General features: G+C 41.9%; 2 protein-coding genes across 7 annotated transcripts in view; one reads left to right on the forward strand and one right to left on the reverse strand.

Annotated features, from left to right (window-relative positions):
* Window positions 1–6,057, reverse strand: part of LOC122727839 (protein adenylyltransferase SelO-like) — a 55,201-nt gene extending 49,144 nt beyond the window's left edge. The window contains exon 1 of one of the 3 annotated variants that reach the window (XR_006353206.1): window positions 5,558–6,057. Coding sequence is in view for 2 of the 3 variants with exons in the window: in XM_043965698.1 (XP_043821633.1) it covers window positions 5,558–5,789 (232 nt within the window). In the remaining variant the exon portion in view is untranslated. The remainder of the gene's footprint in view (window positions 1–5,557) is intronic. The other 2 variants (XM_043965698.1, XM_043965697.1) reach the window with 2 other exon arrangements.
* Window positions 6,058–6,062: 5 nt separating this feature from the next.
* The window catches only part of PDSS1 (decaprenyl diphosphate synthase subunit 1), a 37,047-nt gene continuing 22,704 nt past the window's right edge, over window positions 6,063–20,405 (forward strand). For 3 of the 4 annotated variants that reach the window (XM_043965709.1, XM_043965710.1, XM_043965712.1), the window contains exons 1-5: window positions 6,063–6,323; window positions 12,133–12,194; window positions 12,981–13,101; window positions 14,026–14,156; window positions 19,111–19,252. In XM_043965709.1, the coding sequence (XP_043821644.1) occupies window positions 6,180–6,323; window positions 12,133–12,194; window positions 12,981–13,101; window positions 14,026–14,156; window positions 19,111–19,252 (600 nt within the window). In that variant the 5' untranslated portion in view covers window positions 6,063–6,179. Of the gene's footprint in view, window positions 6,324–6,393; window positions 6,445–12,132; window positions 12,195–12,980; window positions 13,102–14,025; window positions 14,157–19,110; window positions 19,253–20,405 lie in introns of those variants that run through there. The other variant, XM_043965711.1, reaches the window with a different exon arrangement.

Genomic DNA, 20,405 nt, shown 5'->3' on the forward strand with positions numbered 1-20,405 from the left:
GACTTGACCAGGGTCACACAGCTAGTAAGTGTCAAGTGTCTGAGGTCGGATTTGAACTCAGGTCCTTCTGAGTCTAGTGCTGGCGCTTTATCCACTATACTACCTAGCTGCCCCAATTCATTTCTAACATAGTAAATGTTTTCTATTTCACATTTTTAATATTACAAAATATATTAGGAAAGAAAATTCTTCTTTTCCACTACTGATCACTTCCTTGTCCTTGATACTGTATTCCCTGTAGGTTTTCATGATACTACTCTTTCCTGGTTCTCCTCCTACCTGAGTGTTCCTTTGCTAGATCTTCATTCAGCAAAGCCGGATGCCTGCTAGTGATGAGTGTCCCACAGCGTTCAGCCCTGGGGTCTTTTCTTCTCTCCTTCTATACTATTTCATTTGCTGATCTCATCAGTTACTATGAATTCAATTATCATCTCTGCACAGATGATTTTCAAATCTTCTTATCCAGCCTTAAACTCTCTCTAGCTGTGTTTATCCAACTGTCCATTGGACATCTCATACAGGATATCCCATAGATATCTTAAATTCAACATGTCCAAAACTGATCTCTTTTCCTCCAAAGCCCTTCCCCCTTCCAAACTTTCACATTACTCTCCAGAGTGGCACCATCTTTCCAGTTACCCAGGTTCCCAACCTAGGTGTCAAAGAGTCCAAAGATACCAACAGGAAGTTCTCAAAGGAAGAATTTCTAACTATCAACCACATTTAAAAAAACAAAAACAAAAAGCAATGTCCAAATCACTATTAATATGATGTTTGGGACTGGGGGGGTGGAACTTATGACCTGAATCAGGGTGCTAGTTCACCCAAAGAATTGGAGGCTCATCGCGAATTTTGTAAAATAAAAAGAGATTTATTAGGAGAGAGAAATATGGCTGGGAGAATAGATCACCTAGGTGACTGTTCCACTGGAATAAGAGTAGATTGGTCTTTTGTACCTTTACAAGACAAAAGGGAGGGAGGGACATTACAAAGAACTGGGAGGAAAATGCAGGGACAGGATTTTGGAATGATGGGACATCAGTAAGCTATGCAGCACCCATCCACATCTTGTATGTCATCTAAAAGACCTTTATATTGCTTATCAGCATACTGGGGCTCATATCTTGCCACACCTCCCTCCTGAGGTGGGAGAGAGAGCCATTTTTTCCCTTGCCCTTGGGGGTTGGGATCTTTAGGTTTCTTGGGGTCCCACTGTATTCCCATAACAATGAGAAGTGCAGATCAAAACAACTTTGGGGTTTCTACCTCATAGCTATCCTATTGACAAAAAGAAAAACGATAATTGTTGGAGAGGCTATAGAAAAACAGACACACTAATATACTCTTGGTGGAGCTGTGAGCTAGTCCAGTTATTCTAAATAGCAATTCTGAAGTAGGGCCAAAGTCATTAAACTGTGCATACCCTTTGATCTGGCAATAACTCCACTAGGCTTAAAGCCTAATGAGGAAAAAAAATAGATATATACACAAAAGTCTTTGTATCTGCTCTTCTGCTGTAGTAAAGAACTGTAAACAAAGGGGTGCTCAACAATTATAGAAGGGTTGAACAAATTATGGTATATGAATGTAATGGAAAATCAGTGCACCATAAAAAAAATAGATAATGGGATTTCAGAGAACCTAGCAAGATTTATATGAACTGATACAGTAAAGTAAACGGAACCAGGAGAAAAATTACAATAACAACACTGTAAAGGAAGACTTAAGCACTCTAATCAATACAATGATCAACCATGATTCTAGAGGACTAATGATGAAGCAGGATACCCACTTCCTGACAGAGGGGTAATGGATTCCAGATGAGGCATGAAACATACATTTTTGGACATGACAATTAGCAGATTAATTTTGCTTGACTAGGCTTACTTGTTAAAGAATTGTATTTTTCTTTTTTTTACTTGAGGCAGGAGAGGGGCAGGAGTGCTAATATTGCCAGAAAAAAAGGTCATTAAATCTTTTTTGTTTTGTTTTGGGTGGGGCAAAGAGGGTTAAGTGACTTGCCCAGGGTCACACAGCTAGTAGGTGTCAAGTGTCTGAGGCTAGATTTGAACTCAGGTACTCCTGAATCCAAAGCCAGTGCTTTCGCCACTGTGCCACCTAGCTGGTTAAATCTTTTAATGCTTTTTAAAAGTCCGTGTGATAGATTCTCATTTTCACATGAAAAATCCTCTTTGTTTTACTTTTTATATGGAAATGTTCTTTTTCTCTTTTAATAAATTCAGAATTTTAAAAAATGAGTGGCTCTCCCATTTTTTTAATGTTCATTACAAAGAAATCCTTCTCCTCTACACGGTTCCTTGCATGCCTTAAAATTTCAACAGTAGTGGTACAAGTGTTCAAAGAGAATGATGTTCCTACTGCTGAATGGCCACACCTAGAAGTTTGTACAATACTTAGGTTTTATAGCTAACATTTTTAAATGGGTAATAAATTGTCTCCTTTTTCCATTAAAAAAAAAATCATGGGGGCAGCTAGGTGGCGCAGTGGATAAAGCACTGGCCTTGGATTCAGGAGGACCTGAGTTCAAATCCAGCCTCAGGCACCTGACACTTAACTAGCTGTGTGACCCTGGGCAAGTCACTTAACCCTCATTGCCCTGCAAAAACAAAAACAAAACAAAACAAAAAAAATCATTAGCTTGGCAAGATAGAGTTACCAAAAAGAGATCTTGAAATGTTGGCCATCTACCATCACTGAAGTAATGCTTTTCAAAACATACCAATATATAATTCACTGTGAATGACTTAGCTATTCTCAGCATTAAAATGATCCAAAACAATTCCAAAGTATGTAGAATGAAAAATGCTCTCCCTCTCCAGAAAAAGAACAGAAGTCTAAATGGAGACAGAAGCATACTTTTTAGACTTTATTTTTCTTGGGGTTTTTTTTTTTTTTGGTGTTTTCTTTCACAAAATGACTAAGATAGAAATATGTTTTGCATGACAGCACACATATAACCTATATCAAATTGTTTTTCCTTCTCAGTGAGGAGAGTAGAGAATTTGGAACTCAAATCTTTTTAAATGTTAAAAATTTTTACATGTAATTGGGAACATATACAGATATACAGATATATGTGTGTATATATATACATATATATATATATACAAATACATATACACAAATATATCTTAGTATATATGCTGTGTGAGGAAATGTGTTGTAGAGGAACCTTAGGAGTCAGGAAGTCCTGTTTCTTACACATACTAGCTGAGTGATCCTGGACAAGTCAGATAACTTAGTATCCCAGGCAACTTTTTTTTATCATAAAAGTATTTTATTATTTTCCAGTTATATGTAAAGATAGTTTTTAACATTTCTTTTCTTTTCTTTTTTTGCGTGGGGGGGGGGAAGGCAGGGGAAGGAGGGTTAAATGACTTGCCTAAGGTTACACAGCTAGTAAGTATCAAGTGTTAGAGGCCAAATCTGAACTCAGGTCCTCCTGAATCCAGGGCCAGTGCTTTAGCCACTGCGCCACCTATCAACATTTATTTTCATAAGATTTTTAGTTCCAAATTTTTTTCCCTCCCTCCCCCCCAAGACAGAAAGCAATCTGATATAGGTTATATATGTGCAATCACATTAAACATATTTCTGCATTAGTCATATTGTGAAAGAAGAATCAGAACACACAGGAAAAACCTCAAAAAAAAAAGCCAAAAAATAGAAACTGTATGGTTCAATCTGCATTCAGAATCCACAGTTCTTTTTTCTGGGTGTGGCTTCACTCAGCATTAGTCCACTTAAGTCTTTCCAGGTTTTTCTGAAATCTGCCTGCTCATCATTTCTTACAGCACAATAATATTCCATTACATTCATATACCACAACTTGTTCAGCCATTCCCCAACTGAAGGGCATTCCCTCAATTCCCAATTCTTTGCCACCACAAAGAGAGCTGCTATAAATATTTTTGTACACGTGGGCCCTTTTCCCTTATCTATGATCTCTTTGGGATACAAAACTAATAGTGGTATTACTGGGTCAAAGGGTATATGCACAACCCCATAGCCCTTTGGGCATAGTTCCAAACTGCTCTCCAAAATGGTTGGATCAGTTCACAATTCCACCAACAATGCATGTGTTCCAATTTTTCCACAGCTTCTCCAACATTTATGATTTTCCTTTTTTTGTCATATTTGTCAATGTGATAGAGGTGTGAGGTGGTACCTCAGAATTGTTTTAATTTGCATTTCTCTAATCAATAGTGATTTAGAACATTTTTTCATATGGCAATAGATAGCTTTGATTTCTTCATCTGAAAACTGCCAGGCAACTAAGACTTTAATTACAATCAGGTGTGGATTAGTTGAGGAAGTTTCCACACAGGTCCCTACATTATTTATATAGGCAGGCCACAATGTTTAAAGCAAGCTTAAATTTTAATAACAGCAACCAGTCTCATTTGTAATGATAACTATCTAATCTACTGAAAGGAGATAAATTAAGCTATTATCTCTATCAGGGACTGTCTGCAACTTGAGCAAGTAGTCTGAGTACCTCAAGTTCCTTATGTATCAAGATTTGTGCAATACTTACAAAATAGTTTATAATGAGAGGCACTTGGCAGTTTTTGACTCACACCTGTGATTTTAATCAGTGTAGGGAATTCTCTGTGAGCCCCTTTCCACCAATGCAGATGGCAAAGTGACACAATGCGGCACGCTGTGTTTTTTGTGTGACCTAGGAAGGTCCCTAAACCTCTGTGGGTCTGTTTCCTACCTGTAAAACGAAGAGCTTGTAGTAGATAGCCTCTAAGTTCCCTTCCATCTGTATATAATGTTGCCTATCTACTCGCAGTGAAGCAAAACCTTTGAAAGTACCATCAGTGCCGCACTCGGTGTAGGAGTCAATTAGTCCGGCTTCTGAAACATACAGCTGTGCACTCCTGCCAAGTCACTTAACCTCGCAGAGTCCCAGGAAACTTTCTAAGACTCCAGGTGTGAATTTCCCTACAGAAATCAACTGACTTGTCCCGGAACCATCTGTCTGCATATGCGTTTGCATGCGTGTGTGAACATATAAATGTGCATGTACAAGTATAAACATCGTTACATATACACACGTGTATACACATGGTTTGGTAACCAACATCATCTATGTGAATATGCATATGTGTGTGTCTGTGCATACACTGGACATACCGCATTGGCAGAGACTTGTCCAGAGTCATACAGACAGTTTGTACCGGAAGCTAGATTCGAACCTAGGTATAACAGAAGGCACTCGGAGGACAAGATCCCCAAATCAAGAGACTGCCAATTTCCTCGGTTTTTTTTTTCTTTTTCTTTCACAATTGGTGACTTCCTAAGATGAAGATTGTCAAACTGTTGCCTGGTAGAGGAAGCTTCCCCACCAGGAGTTCCCCACAGCCCCTGTGTGCACGTTCGTGTGTGCACGCATGCGTGTGTGTTTGTGTATGCACGCACGTGTGTGCACATACACGACCCGTCCCGCCCGAGCTGCCGGGGGTCACAACCCAGCCTCCCGGCTCTTGCTGGCTCTCGGACCCTGGCCACCAGGAGCCCCCATCTGTACCTACGAGGCTTTCTGAAGACAGGCTCCAGGAGCCGAGCGAGGTGGCCAGCTGGGTTTTCCGCTCGCACAAGCCCGAGCTGGACTCATTGACCAAGAGCCGCTCGAGGACCGGCCTGTGCCCCCGCGCTGGGGGATCCTCCAGGAAGCCCCGGCTGGCGCGGCCGCAGAGGAGCACGGCCAGCAACGCCAGCCCCGGGGGCCGCAGCCTCGGGCGCCCCGCTACCCTTTCCATGGGTGGGACCGGGCCTCAGTGCCCGAGGGAAGCTGGCGAGGAGCCCATCTCAGGGAAGCGGGGACCGCTGGAGGCCAGCGGGGTAGGGAGGCGCGGGCAAGAGGGCGGAGCGCGCGGCCAGGCCGCCGCCCCCTCCTCTATGTCTCGGCCGGCCTTCGCCTCCTGCCCAGCAGACCACCTGCGGGAACCGAGCGCGTGCGCAGCTCGGGCTCTGCCTCGGCCTCGCTCCCAGCCTCAGCCTCGTTCTCAGCCGCGGCCGTCCGGGCGGGAGGGGCAGAGAGGTTTGGAAAAGTGTGTGGGCGGAAGTGCTTCTCGTGCCAGGTTTCCGGCTCCGGGTCCCCGCGGCTGGGGGTGGGGCGGAGCTGCTGCCTGAAGTTGCAGAGCGGGATCATGGCCTCGTTAGGCAGGGGCTGGCGGCGCTGCTGCTCTTGGAGAGCGGCCTCGGGGAGCCCCGGGCTCGGCGCTCTGCGGGGCCCGCCCGAAAGCCGGGGATGGCCGGCCACCGCCCGCCCCTCGGCCGGCTCCCGGGGTCAGGTGAGTGGAGAGCGCGGAAGGTAGAGGGCGGGCGAGAGAAGGCGCCGGGCGCGCAGAGGTCACGGCGCCAATGACAGCGGAATGAATGGGGAGTCCGGAACCGGCACGTGTGCGCCCAGGGGTGCGTGCGGACCGGCCGGGGCGGCCTCCAGAACCAGGCCCGGGGGGCACAGACCGTGCTGCGGGAAAGGGGCTTGAGGGCGGGTGGCTAGAGGGAGAGAGAGTGGGAGTGTGTGTGCGTGTGTGTGTCTGCGTGTGCAAGAGATGAGAACCAGAGGGGATGGGAACGTGTGAGTGTCTGTGTGCGTGAATGTGTGTTGGGGAACGGCATTCCGGGGTTTGAGAACCAGGCCCTGGGGCGCAGGCTTTCTTTGCCAGGGAAGGGCAGTGAAGGCAAACGAGGTGGGTCTGCGGAGGAGGGAGGGGAGGGGAAGCGGGCTGAGAGCTCGGAGGACGAGAACGGGGCCCTGGGGCAGAGGGTTTTCCTGGGAAAGGGAGTGGGGCTTGGGGAGGTTGACCGCTGTGTCTTAGGTGGAGATGAGATCTAAGACCCAGGGAGAGTAAGTATTGTTAGGGAAGGGCGGAGTGGGGAAGATGAGAACAAGGCCCTTATTTAAGTGGGAGAATGGGGTAAAGGGGGCAGAGTGGGAGAGCCGTGTGGGGAGGTAGACCTGTTTCTTAGGCAGGTGTTGAGAGGGGAGGAGAGCTGGGCTCTCAGAGGAGGGGGTGGTGGAATGGAGTCCTGGGACTGAAATCAAAAGGTGAGAGCAGTTAATCTGGGTTAGAAACTAATCTTTAACTCTTTTTTTTCTGTATTCCCTCTTCCTAATCAGTCTGCCATCACACAGGGCAAGGGCAGTACCCTGGGGACAAGGAGATGTTTGGGGGTGGGCAGCTAACCTATGTACTGAGATGGAGACCTAGGTGAGGAAGAGAGGAAAGAATGTGTGTTTTTGTGGCTTTGGTTTGTGGGACTGGGTGGGGAGAAGAGGAAAAGAACCGCCAGGATATACTCAGGGAGAAAATGGAGCTAGAAAGCTTGTGCCTGGTAGCTCAAAGGAAATTGCATTGAAGCAGAAACATGTTAGAGAACAATGTAGTTTCAACCTCTCATCTCATAGGTGACGAAACCAGGTCACTCGAGTCAAGAGGTCCTTTCTGCCATCCCTCTCTGCTTCCGCCACCGTGGAGCAAGCGTGAAACACTTACAGGGAGAAAACTCTGATGTAGAGAAGCTAACAATCTAGCTGGATGGGCAGAATTCACATGTATTGACTTCCACAAATATATTTTGAGTGCCATTTCTACCCTCTCAATATTTCTCATATCTGATCCCTTCTCCCTGCTCACATAGCCAGCCACTATCTTACTCCAGGCCTTTATCACCTCTTTCTAAATGATTAACAGCCTCCTACTTGGTCACAAGTATCTTCCCATAACAGTCTATCCTCCACTCTGATTTTTCTTAAGCACTTTGATTATTCTATAATCATATCACTTCTATATTTAATCAAACTCTGTTGCCTCTAATAACGAATGAAATATTTGTAGAGCACTCAACACAGTGACTGGGGCTTTGTAGGTGCTTAATAGATGTTTATTCCCTACCCTCTTAAGATAAAATATAAATTCTAATTAGGTTTCATTTTTTTGTGGGGCAATGAGGGTTAAGTGACTTGCCCAGAATCACACAGCTGGGAAGTATCAAGTTTCTGAGGCTGGATTTGAACTCAAGTCCTCCTGAATCCCAGGCTGGTGCTTTATCACAACTTGGACCCAGCCTGTTTGTTTGTACATTAGTTTCCCTCTCTAACTGCAGTCCAGACAAATTGCCTTCTCTACTCAAATTAACAAGTATTTATTAAGCACCATCTTAAGCACTGGAGACACAAAGAAAGATTTTTTTTTTAAGTCCCTGCTCTCAAGGAGCTTACCCAGAGAACACACCACCCCCATTTCCATAGGGCCCCATCCCCCTTGGGTAAAACGCTTCCTTCCTTCTCACCTCCAAGTGGTAGAAGTCGGCTTCCTTCAAAACTCCTCTCCAGTACCACCATCCATGTGAAGCCTTTCTTGACTTACCCCAACTACTAGCGTGAACACTCTCTAACAACCTTGTATAAAACTACTTTGTTTAATTGTATTTGTTCTCTTTATATTCTGTTCTTGTCTCCTCTAGTAGAATGTAAGGCCCTTTAGAGTAGAGATTGTTGGTTGTTGGGGTTTTTTTCCAAATCTTAAGCTTGTTGATTTATAAAGTGCATGCTGCATACTTCAAAGCTAGATGCAATAAGGAATACAAGGATGAGTGAAACAATATGGTAGTAGAATTGAGGTGTTGGTTGTTGTTTTTTTTTTTTTTTTAGTGAGGCAATTGGGGTTAAGTGACTTGCCCAGGGTCACACAGCTAGTAAGTGTCAAGTGTCTGAGGTCAGATTTGAACTCAGGTACTCCTGACTCCAGGGCCGGTGCTCTATCCACTGCGCCACCTAGCTGCCCCTGAGGTGTGTTTTAATTACAATATGGAACAGCAAATGCAAATTTCAGAGGAGGGGAAGATAAATGGGGAACCTTAAAGACCCTGAACAGTTCTGAGTAGGAAAAGATCTGTGGCCTGAAAGGCTTCATTGGGGATGTGCAAATTAAATGGAGGATGAGGAAAGGGCTTCCTAGGTGAGAAGGCCTGGTTCAGTGAATAGAGTCATGGGAGACTAGGAACTACCTTGGTGTATGTATTAGAATCTTTACTCTAGAAGTAATGGGAGGTAAGATTGGATTATAGGGTGTGGCCAGAAAGCTCAAAGTCCTAGCCCTTCAGCAAGATTGCACTCATGTATTAGAAAGTAGGGAACCATTAGAGTCCTCGAGCATAAAATCATTTCTTGAGGAATACTGGTCCTAGTTTTAAACAGAGATAGAGAGAACAGTTAAGAATGAAGTTGTTTCATTAATTTGAATGTAAGGTAAAGGGATCAAGAATGAGGAACAACGTCGAGATCACCCAGCAGTAATGGACTACCTTGTGACTTTTTCAGTTGAGCAGTTCTTCTAAGCAGTTTAGTGATAATAATAGTTCACATTTATGTCGCACTTTACATACATTGTCTCATTTGAACCCTACAATTTCCTTGTGAGGTAGGTGTTTTACCCCCATTTTACAGATGGTGAAACAAATTGAGACAGGTTGTGAACGCCTCAGATATAGCTAATATATATGACTTTAAGACATTAAATTTAATTTATTTATTTATTTATTTAATTAAATAAATTTAAGACATTAAATACCAAGTGTAAGTATCTAGTAAAGGCTAGACATGGTAGGGAAACAAGTGAAAAGAACAAAACTATCCTTACTCTCAAGGAACTTGCAATAGCCTCACTGAGAAGGATTGAAGGCACAGGGAAAGGCTTTGTGAGTGAAGAGAAGGTCACTGATGGTGTTGTGGAGATAGCATTGGCAAATGATAAAATATGGGAGTTAATGGAGTGAGAAGAGTCAAGCAAGGTTCACTCATCTAGATAATTGGACCATATTCTGAGAATTTAAGTCGTATTTGAGGTAATAGCCGAGTGAAGATATCCATTAGATATTTGGAAAATTGTTTTGTTTTGTTTTTACTCTTTTAATTTACTTACTTTTGCCACGAAAGTATTTTATTATTTTCTAGTTACATGTAGAGATAGTTTTCAACATTTGTTTTTATAAGATTTCTAGTTCCACATTTTTCTCCTTCCTTCCCTCCCCAAGACAGAAAGCAATCTGATATAGATTATATATGTACAATCACATTAAATATATTTCTGCATTACTCATGTTGTGAAAGAATCAGAACAAAAGGGAAACACTTCAAAAAAGAAAAAACAAAAACAGTAGAAACAATGGTTCAATCTGCATCTAGATTTCACATTTCTTTTTTCTGGATTTGGAGAACATTTTCCATCATGAGTCCTTTGGAATTATCTTGGACCATTGTATTGCTGAGAAGAGTTAAGTCTATCACAGTTGATCATCACACAATGTTACTGATACTGTGTACGATGTTCTCATCTCACTCAGCATCAGTTCATGTAAGTCCCTCCAGGTTTCTCTGAACTCCTCCTGCTCATTTTTTACAGCACAATAGTATTCCATTACATTCATATACCACAACTTGTTTAGCCATTCCCCAATTGAAGAGCATTCCCTCGATTTCCAATTCTTTGCCACCACAAAGAGAGCTGCTATAAATATTTTTGTACATGTGGGTCCTTTTCCCTCCTCTATGATCTCTTTGAGATACAGACCTAGCAGTGGTACCACTGCGTCAAAGGGTATGAACAGTCCCATAGCCCTTTGGCATTGTTCCAAATTGCTCTCCAGAATGGAGATTTTTTTTTTTTGAATTTTTAAAAATTTTTTGTTTTTTTGTGGGACAGTGAGGATTAAGTGACTTGCTCAGGGTCACACACAACTAGTAAGTGTCAAGTGTCTGAGTCTGGATTTGAACTCAGGTCCTCCTGAATCCAGGGCATGCTATGAGCATAGACAGACAGTGGACCCAGTGAGGACAATTTCGTGGTTTCCACTAGCAGCACTGCAGTCGGCCATTCATGCAGGATGACCACGCTGCAGGAGTCACCCAGGGTAGAGGATTCCTGGAGCAGGACTAGTGAAGGTCAGGGGATGGCTGAGTTGGACCTTGCGTATGAGTGAGGAGATAGGTGCTCCTCTCAGACGAGGGGAAAGATTGGTGAGAAGATGACAGATATAAGGGAATGAATGGGAAAGGGCAATTTTTGTGTCTTGGAGTTCAGTATCTGGGAGTGTGACCACCCTATCAGGTGGCTGAAATGTAATTGGCAGGTGTGGAATATCAAAGAAAGTGAGAAGAGGGTGTTATATCAATGATGGTTGTCTGAGGGGGATAGTAAGAAGGAAAGTAAGAGGCTAATTTAGCTTGATTTACTTCTTAGTAAATGCATGCCAGTAATAGAGAGTGCTAGGCTTGAAGTCAAGAAGTAACTTTTTACTCTGAAATTGTTGTTGATGTTCAGTCATTTCACTTGTGTCCTACTCTTCTTGACCTCATTTGGGGTTTTCTTGGCACAGATACTGGAGTGGTTTGCCATCCATCTCATTTTACAGTTGAGGAACTAAGGAAAACAGGGTTAAGTGACTTGCCCAGGGTCACACAACTAGTAAGTATCTGGGCCAGATTTGAAACCTGTAATATATACTTTTGAAAGGTTATGTGGGTTTTTTTAATTAGAAAATTACTTATGGGGAAGAGGGTTTAAAAACATAATCCCTATGCAAAAATGAAATCTTTTGGTTTTGTTTTTGTTTTGTGGGGCAGTGGGGGTTAAGTGACTTGCCCAGGGTCACACAGCTAGTATGTGTCAAGTGTCTGAGGCCAGATTTGAACTCAGGTCCTCCTGCATCCAGGGCTTTTGCTTTATCCACTGCGCCACCTAGCTGCCCCCGAAATCTATTGTTAAAATACATCTTTTTTATTTTAGTAGTGTAGAGTGTTCCTCATGTGGAAACTCCCTTGATCAATACACATCAATAACTCATCTAATTTACAGACTAAAAATTTTTCAGCCCTATTCCTTTTTAAGTTACAAATTATTGTGTAAATAGGGTAAGTACTTAGTATCACTTAAGCAGTAGGAGGAAATTTATTCCAGAATTATCATTTTGCTAAAGTTTATGGTACAACTAAAATGAGGGAGCTCCGAAGGAAGAGTTTTATTTAATAGGAATTACAGGGGTCTTATGCTTCCATGTTAATATTTTTTTTCCTTCAGCCTATCTTTTCTTTTATAGATGCCTAATTTCAGTCTTGTGAGATGTTTATTATCCTTTCCAAATAAGCACAGTATATCACGGTAAGTTTTATAATCCCTTTAAATATCTTGCAAATAACATGGGAATAGGCTGTTCTGGTTATTTGGATTATTCCGCTTAACTGAGTCACCATATACGAGGAGGTTGGGAAGTTGGTGATACCTATCCTTTTAGTGCTAAAACGTACATTTTAGTACCCAAATGTTCTGGTTACTCAGTGGATCATTAGTGCACTTGACTGTTTTGTGAGCTGGAGAAATTGAGGGAGTGGAGATAATAGGAGAGGCAGGTTCCAGCAAATCTGGGGATGTACCTGCAAATCTGCTGGGCTGGGTGCCTTAACCCATGCCCCATGTGGCATGGATTACTTTATCATGGAAGGACCATAAGCTATACTTGATATAATACTATTAAACAGTTTTATCTTTTTAAGTTTTCAAAATCACTTGTGTATTTCATGGTGCCTCTGGGTCATCTTTATGAATATCCCTTTGTTGTATGTTGCAATCCCCAAATTGTGTGTTTTGATTCTGAGTAACTAGAAGTTACTCTGTAGAAGTAAAGACTGAAGCTTCTGTTTTGGGAAACAGATTAGGAGATCTTGATCCTTTTCTTCCCAGGTAGTTAAATGTGAGACTTTATCTCTCACATGATGAGTCTGTATCCTCTAAGGTTAAGTTGTTTTCTGATTTATATTGACCTCCTTTGTATCTTTTAATTTGTATATGTATATCATGACTTTAGTTTTCTTTTCCTGAAAAATAATGTCGTCATAATGAATGAAATAGAGCCTTTCTGCCTTTTCTTTCCATTGCTCCTTTCCCCAGGTTTCATCACACAACTCTGGCGGTGGGCTGCTATAGCAAAACACAGAGTGGTGAGAAATACGCAGACCCATTTAAGCTTGGCCGGAGAGACCTGACTGATTTATATGAAGATATTAAAAAGGTAAGATGGTAGTATAAAATAAATTCTAAAAATAAATTGAGATAGCAATGAAGGTTCATTGAAATTAATAGAGATTAGTATCAGTTGTCTTATTAACTGGTCATTTTTTTAAAGATAATTTTTCTCAAAAATTAATGTTTATTATAGAGCATCACAGGAAAGGCACTGTGGACTGGCTTCCAAAGCCCTCCATAATCTGGCCTCATCATATAAATCCACCCCAACCCCAGCCTTACAGAATCCTGACACTACTCAAGGGCTCCGCACAACATGAACCCTGTCCTGACAAACTGTGAGAGCCCAAGTTAATTTGTTTGTGTCTAGCTCCCCAGTGTCTTGCACATAGTAAGCACTTAATAAATGCTTGTTGATGGTTTTTCTGTGGTGGTCTTTGTCACCCTCTTCTCTGGGGAGCCAAACTTAGGATGGTTGGGTTAGGTTCTTGGACCTTCACATGAAGAGAACCTTAGAACTTTCTCCAATCAAATGCTACCATTTGACATGAACATTTGTGAAGGAAAAAAAAAAGCTCTAGCTTTGTGATTTCCCTGGTTTACAGAATTCTGATTGGGAACACCTTCTGCCCATACAGGTCTGCATTCTCTGATCCTTATAGTCTTAGCCAGGCCCACCCAGCCGGGCTGTGTACAGTGTGAGGCCTGCCTTCTATCCATTGTACTGTTCTAAATGATAGCACATATTTACAGCATTTTACCTGCACTAGCCCTACAAAGTAGGCCAAATAGTGCAAGGATGATTTTTCCCATTTTACAGATGAGGACAGTAAGGCTCAGAGAGGTACCCTAACTGCCATCCCCCCAACCCCAGCCCAAGTCATGTGGCTAGTAAGGGCCAGGAAGGCTTCTGTTATTTTACCTCTGTATAAGTTCTGGACATAGTAGTGAAATAGACCCTTTATTTCAGGAATTATTGGTATCTACAAGAGAACTTAAGGAAATGTGCGAATACTACTTTGATGGCAGAGGAAAAGCCTTTCGACCAATTGTCGTGGTGCTAATGGCCCGAGCTTGCAATGTTCATCATAACAATTGCCGGTGAGTTAATGTTCCTAAGAATGCTTTATTGATGGATCCTACAGAAGGAGGACCCTCAGTACTTAGCAGATGGCCTGGAATAGAGCAGGCAGCTCATGATTAATTGTCTGTTTATTCTGAGGTTTAAGAAGTCTTCTAACTTCTTAAGACCCCTAGGTACTTCCTAGGCATTTGTAAGTGCTAAATTATCTACATCTGAAGAGCAGCCTTTTCATCAGTTTCAGTGGGGCCTCAGCTGACATATCAACTGAAAACCTGCAGCTTGTTAGTAATTAGAATAAAGAGGCAGAAAGCAGTTCCTTCCTCTTAACCTGGCTACAGCCACCTCTTTAGAAGTAGTTTGGTATCAGCGGGCCAGGAAAGACTTGCATTGGCAAGAAGTGCTTGGAGGAGGGACTTTAGCAGCTACATTTAATTTTCTTTCCAAAAATAAAACTTCAGGGCACACATTCTGGTTTGTTCATTGCACACATGGAAGATGGGCTTAATAATTTTAAAGGCTGCTTATTGTAAACTAGTGAAATAGCATCAGTGTATGGCTAACTGCTGGTTAGTACCTTGCTCCATGACTGTCCAAAATGCTCATTCCTAAGGAAAAGCAAACAGTAGGAGAAAATAGTCATGAAAGAAAGAAAAATGTTTTGAGATATTTGATTCCTAAAGTTTACTGTCATAGTAATAATATTTTTTAAAGGGACTTTCCATGTCTTTGGCCTTTTTTAAAAAGTTACTGAGAGTACCAAAAGAAATACTTTGCAAATCTGAAGCCCATTTAAATTTTAACTATTCATTGAAATAAATTAGAAACAGTAAAAGGAAACACTGATTGGACGTTCTTCTAATTTACCTCTGATCACTTTTTGCAAATGGTTTTTTGCAAAAAATTATAGGTGGTTGTGGAAGAATTAAATTGGAAAATACCCATTGATTCCTTAGAATCAAGAGACTATGTTAAAATTGAATCTGCTTTGGTTTTTGGTGGCTTTCCCATTTTTCCTTATAAAAGTTGTAAACACTTCAGCTTTCTGGAGATCGGGCCATACCAAATCTATTAGACAACGGTAGAAAAAGTTAAAACTATGATGAGTGCCATCCAGGTGACTTTAGGACCTGCTTGTTTCCTTGTATGCTAAGAGCCCTTTTTGCCTCAGCCTTGTAACGATTGGAATGATGCCACCTGCTGGAGACTGACTATAGGAAAGTTCTGCCATGAAGCAAAGGTCTTTGAGGGCAAGACCAGGAGTCTTTTTTCTGGCGTCAGGAAGTGACGTCTGCTGGTGGGAGGAAGAAGGAAGAGATGGGGGCTCTGTCTCGGGCTCTTTCCTGAGGACGCTGGTGGAGAAGGGAGCTAGAAATGCGCTCTCCCTTTAATAGATAGGAATCTAGGCCTTTCCTTCTCTCTTTACCAAATCCTTATTCTCCTTAATAAATGCTTAAAAGTCTAACTCTTGCTAAAGCTTATAATTTATTGGCGACCACTCATTAGATTTTAGACAGTCTAGCTAGAATTTTAGCCCTTAACAGCCTTGTTGCAACTCTCCCTTCCAGGCCTTGCCACCTAAAGCAGCATTTAGAGCCCTGTTTACCGACAGGAGCTTGCTGCTAGAATAGTGGGTGCTGGAGCCTTTCCTTAGGAGCAAGAGCTATGTGGGCCCCCCAAAAATGTGTTTGTGTCTTATGTGCATACGGAACAGATGGGCTGCAAGGGTTGGGGGTTTTGAGGGGATGCTGGGAGGTCGTAGCAATTTTGAGAGTGTTACCATCTGTTTATTTCTTTAATTGTCAGAATCCAAACTTCCTCATCTTGCTTACTGGAAGCATCTCCTTGCTTTATTTAACATACTGTGTTAGCTAGGTCACAGGATAATGGTGGTCTCTGAGAGAGATCGTTATAGAAAATAATGGTAAATGCAAATGGGAGCGGTAGCAGAAAAGTGTCATTGGCCACAAGCTGCCACTTTTCCTCATCCAGCTTCAGGATTATAGCAAAGTAAATTTCTTTTTTTACATTTTGTCCAAATCTATGGTTTCATTGGCTTGGGGCATTCCCAGTGTGCAGCCTCCCACCACAGGCACAGCAGCTGGTGATTCGAAACTCGTGGTCTTAGAGCTTTGTCTCGGTGCACCGAGAGTGAAATAACTTGTCCATGGCCATGCAGTCAGGTCTTCCTGACCCGAAGGCCAACCTTCTATATCACTTTAATTATTTTTATAGGGGGGGAAATTATCCACAGAAACAACTAAGCATCTAAAGCAGCCTTTTCATAAAGCTCCAAGGTGCTTTGCAGACCCTCTGGGCCTCTTTCCTGAGGCCCACTGACCCCAAGAGTCTGTGGATGGATCTCAGGGGGCTTGTAAACTTGGAGGGAGAAAACACACTTTTATTTCCACTACCTGAAGTGTAGTGTTCCTTTCCATTATATAAAGCCCCTCTCCTTAGAAAGAGTCCATAGCCATCGGGCCTCCACTCAGACAGCCACAGCCTGCCTCAGAAACCAACCACACGATGTGGTGGCTCTGGAGGGAGGCAGCCTTAGAAAAGGTGTCTGCATCTGCTGAGCATTCAGAGCATCCTTGTAAGAGGTCGCTGCTTTAACATCGAGGAAGTTCGAGGACCACCAGTGTCTCAGGGAGAGCTGCTATTTCCCTCCTGCTTCCCACCAGGAAGTCTCAGGCTGCTGACATGCACAGTTTGTGGGAATAGAGGTGGCACTCAGCCTGTGAATGCATGAGAAGGGCTGGAGACCTTAACAGTTGTTTTAAGGGAAGTTCTTCTACTAACCAGTAGGCAGTGTGTCTGTCTGTCTGTTTAGTTAACAAAATAGTCTGGTAAAACAGCTGTAAAAGTCTACGCCTTTCCCACTGCATTCACCTGAAATGATCAGAGGGCTTGGAGCTAGAAGGGATCCAAGAGATGATCTAGGGCACAGGTTGGTTATTTGTTTGTTTTGTTTTGTTGTGGGTTTTTTGCGGCACGCTGAGGGGTAAGTGACTTGCCCAGGGTCACACAGCTAATAAGTGTCAAATGTCTGAGGCCGGATTTGAACTCGGGTTCTCCTGAATCCAGGGCCAGTGCTTTGTCCACGGCGCCACCTAGCTGCTTCCTGGGCCAGAGGTTCTTAACAACAACTCTATTTTAGTATAATTGGTTTCCTTTGTAATCCTGTGTTTTATTTTATGCACTAAAAATTATCATTCTGAAAAAGGGTACATCACAGACCTCACTAGATTACCATAGGGGTCCATGACAAAAAAACAGGTTAAAAACTGACCCTCCCTCATTTTACAGATGAGGAAACTGAGTCCCATCAAGATTGAATAATTTCCAAAGTTCACTTAGCAAAATGGGAATTGGAGCAGAGGTGTTTGCCTAATAGAGGATCCTCTAATATAATACCCTGCTATACTAGGTATAGTCCGGTGGACTGAAAACAGACACAAAGGATTTAGATTCCTAAGACATCATCTGTCACTGATTCACTGAGGGACCCTAGTAAAATGGATTCTCGGGGGCAGCTAGGTGGCGCAGTGGATAAAGCACCGGCCCTGGATTCAGGAGTACCTGAGTTCAAATCCGGCCTCAGACACTTGACACTTACTAGCTGTGTGACCCTGGGCAAGTCACTTAACCCCCATTGCCCCGCAAAAAAAAAAAAAAAACGGATTCTCCAGCCCATTTGGGTCTCCATTTTCCCACCAAGAAAATGGTTTTATGAGATAATTCACTCACCCCCATTGGGATCAACCTAATGTAATCTGGAAGCACTAAGAGTTATTATACATGTGAAATAAGAAGTTAAAAGCAGTGCTTTAGATTCCTCTTGGTCTCATTGTTGAATTCCTGGCTTAAAGGCAATCATATGGCATGAGTACATGTTGTTTTTTAACTAAAAGTCCCTATAATAAACAAGATGCTGCTTATTCACCTTATAGTGATTTTAAATTCCACTCCTGTTTATGGAAATTTAAGTTTTTCATTACTTCTAGTCCTCAGTAAGTTCAGATGTTTGTTTCCCCTCCTACCTTCAGATTAGGAGTTATAGAGAAAAGATGTTGATTTAGTGTTCTTGTTTTTCTCCCCTACAAATATGATAATGCTTTGCTTTTGTAGTTTATGAGGACCCTTTAATTTGTACCTTTGAACAGGTTGGCTTGTCAGAATGATAATTTTGCAGTTATAGAATTTAACTAGCAGTTTCCCAGTCAGGTTCACTTACTTGAAATTGAGCAAGAGAACCCGTTGCGTGAGATAATAGTAAATATTATGGTACTTTGAAATGTTTCCTGTTAAAATGACAAAATTCCTGTTTTTATGTGAGTTGTGCAAGAAAATTAATAGTCAGAATTTTGTATTCACTGATGTTTCATTCTTAGATATTTGTTCTGATTTCTCCTATCACCTTAAAACTTAACTGACATGGACTCATCTTCTTTTAGCCAATGCATTGTTGTACATCAAAAGTTAACTCATAGGTTAATGAGCAGACTTCTGAGACATCATGCTAACACTACTCAGATGCGTTTTTTTCTTATTAGGGGAAAGGAGCTAAACTACAGTGGTACCACCACTAAGCAGAGTAGCCATTTTTTTAAAAAATGTAAGTAAGCAAGTCTATTTTTTTAACAGGTTCTTTTTTTTTTTTTTTTTTTTGGCGGGGCAATGAGGGTGAAGTGACTTGCCCAGGGTCACACAACTAGCACGTGTCAAGTGTCTAAGGCCGAATTTGAACTCAGGTCCTTCTGAATCCAGGGTTGGTGCCTTATCCACTGCGCCAATTTAGCTGCCCTAACAAGTTCTTTCAAGTAAAGAAAAGGCAATTTAGAGAATCTATGATGGGTCTCTTTAAGAGAAATAAAATTCTATCTTAGATCAGTGTCATGTTTTCACAAGATGATTGCTTTGGCATTAATAAATGAAGTATATTCTAAAAAGGCATTGCTTTCCATTAATTAGTGATATGCAAGCAAGTCAGCGTACCATAGCCTTAATTGCAGAAATGATCCACACCGCTAGTCTGGTTCATGATGACATTATTGACGATGCAAGCTCTCGAAGAGGAAAACACACAGTTAATCAGATCTGGGGTGAAAAGAAGGTATGTTTGTAGCTCTTTTAACAGAGTTAAATGGTAATTGGATTTTACTCGCTTTTTTAGATTTGTCTAAGAATTTTTTTAACTGCTGTAATGTAATGTTCATGTTGAGATGTTATTTTGAGAGTAACTTTGTAAATCTTAAAGTGCAATGGAAAAATGAATTGTGTGAATTGTTGGATACCACAACAGATATTTGGTACATAAGGAAAAAGCTATGTAACAAACCAATTAGATCAGTTTCCTCAACAGTTAAATGGAGGACATAATATGCACCTACCTTGAGACTGTTGTGAGGACCAAATGAGATATGTGCTTAGCACCTCAGCCTGGAACATGTTAGGTACTTAATGGATACTTATTCTCTTTCCTCTCTTCTCCTTTCTTTTCCTCCCTCTTTTTCATTCAGCAAAAACTTTAGTGCCCATCATATCAAGTGCACTGTGCTAGGTGCTAGTGTTACAAAGAAAGATAACATAAATGATACTTTGAAGGAGTTTAAAAAGATGTATGAAAAGGATTATGATACAGAAACCTATAAGATAAGCAGAAATGGGAGAGGCAGGCAACATGCTCTGTGAAATTAGAATTAGAGATTACTTTCAGCCGGGGGAAGGTCCGGGTAGGTTTCATGCAAGAAATAGTGTCTGAGTGGGAGTTGGAAGGGAATGAGGTATTTCAACAGATGGGAAAAGAAAAGGTCATTGGAATTAGCGTGAGTAAAGGAGATGGAAACGGACAGGACCAGAATGAGAATATTAGGGACTCAAGCAGGAAAGGGGAATCATGGCCTGATTGAGAAAGACCTTCAGAATAAGGAGTGTATTTAGAATAGAAATTCTACTCAATAGAAAGCTGGGATTTAGAGTTGGAAGGAAACTTAGAAACAAAATAATCAGTTGACTTCTATTTCCTTTACCTTCTCCCCCCACCGAATAGTGCAGATGAGAAAAATGAAGCTCGGAAAGATTAAATGACTTGTCCGAGGTCAGCTAATAAGTTTCAGAGGTAAGATTTGAATCCAGTTCTTCTGATTCCAAATCCATTGCTCTTTAAACTATACTACTCTTCCTCTCCACAGATTAGGGAAGTCCCAAAAGAATTTTGAGTTTAGATCTGTTGGTAGAGGGAGTTCCTCCCACTGATGAAATCAGAT

This window comes from Dromiciops gliroides, chromosome 5 (genome assembly GCF_019393635.1).
Source record: "Dromiciops gliroides isolate mDroGli1 chromosome 5, mDroGli1.pri, whole genome shotgun sequence".
Lineage (NCBI taxonomy): Eukaryota > Metazoa > Chordata > Mammalia > Microbiotheria > Microbiotheriidae > Dromiciops > Dromiciops gliroides.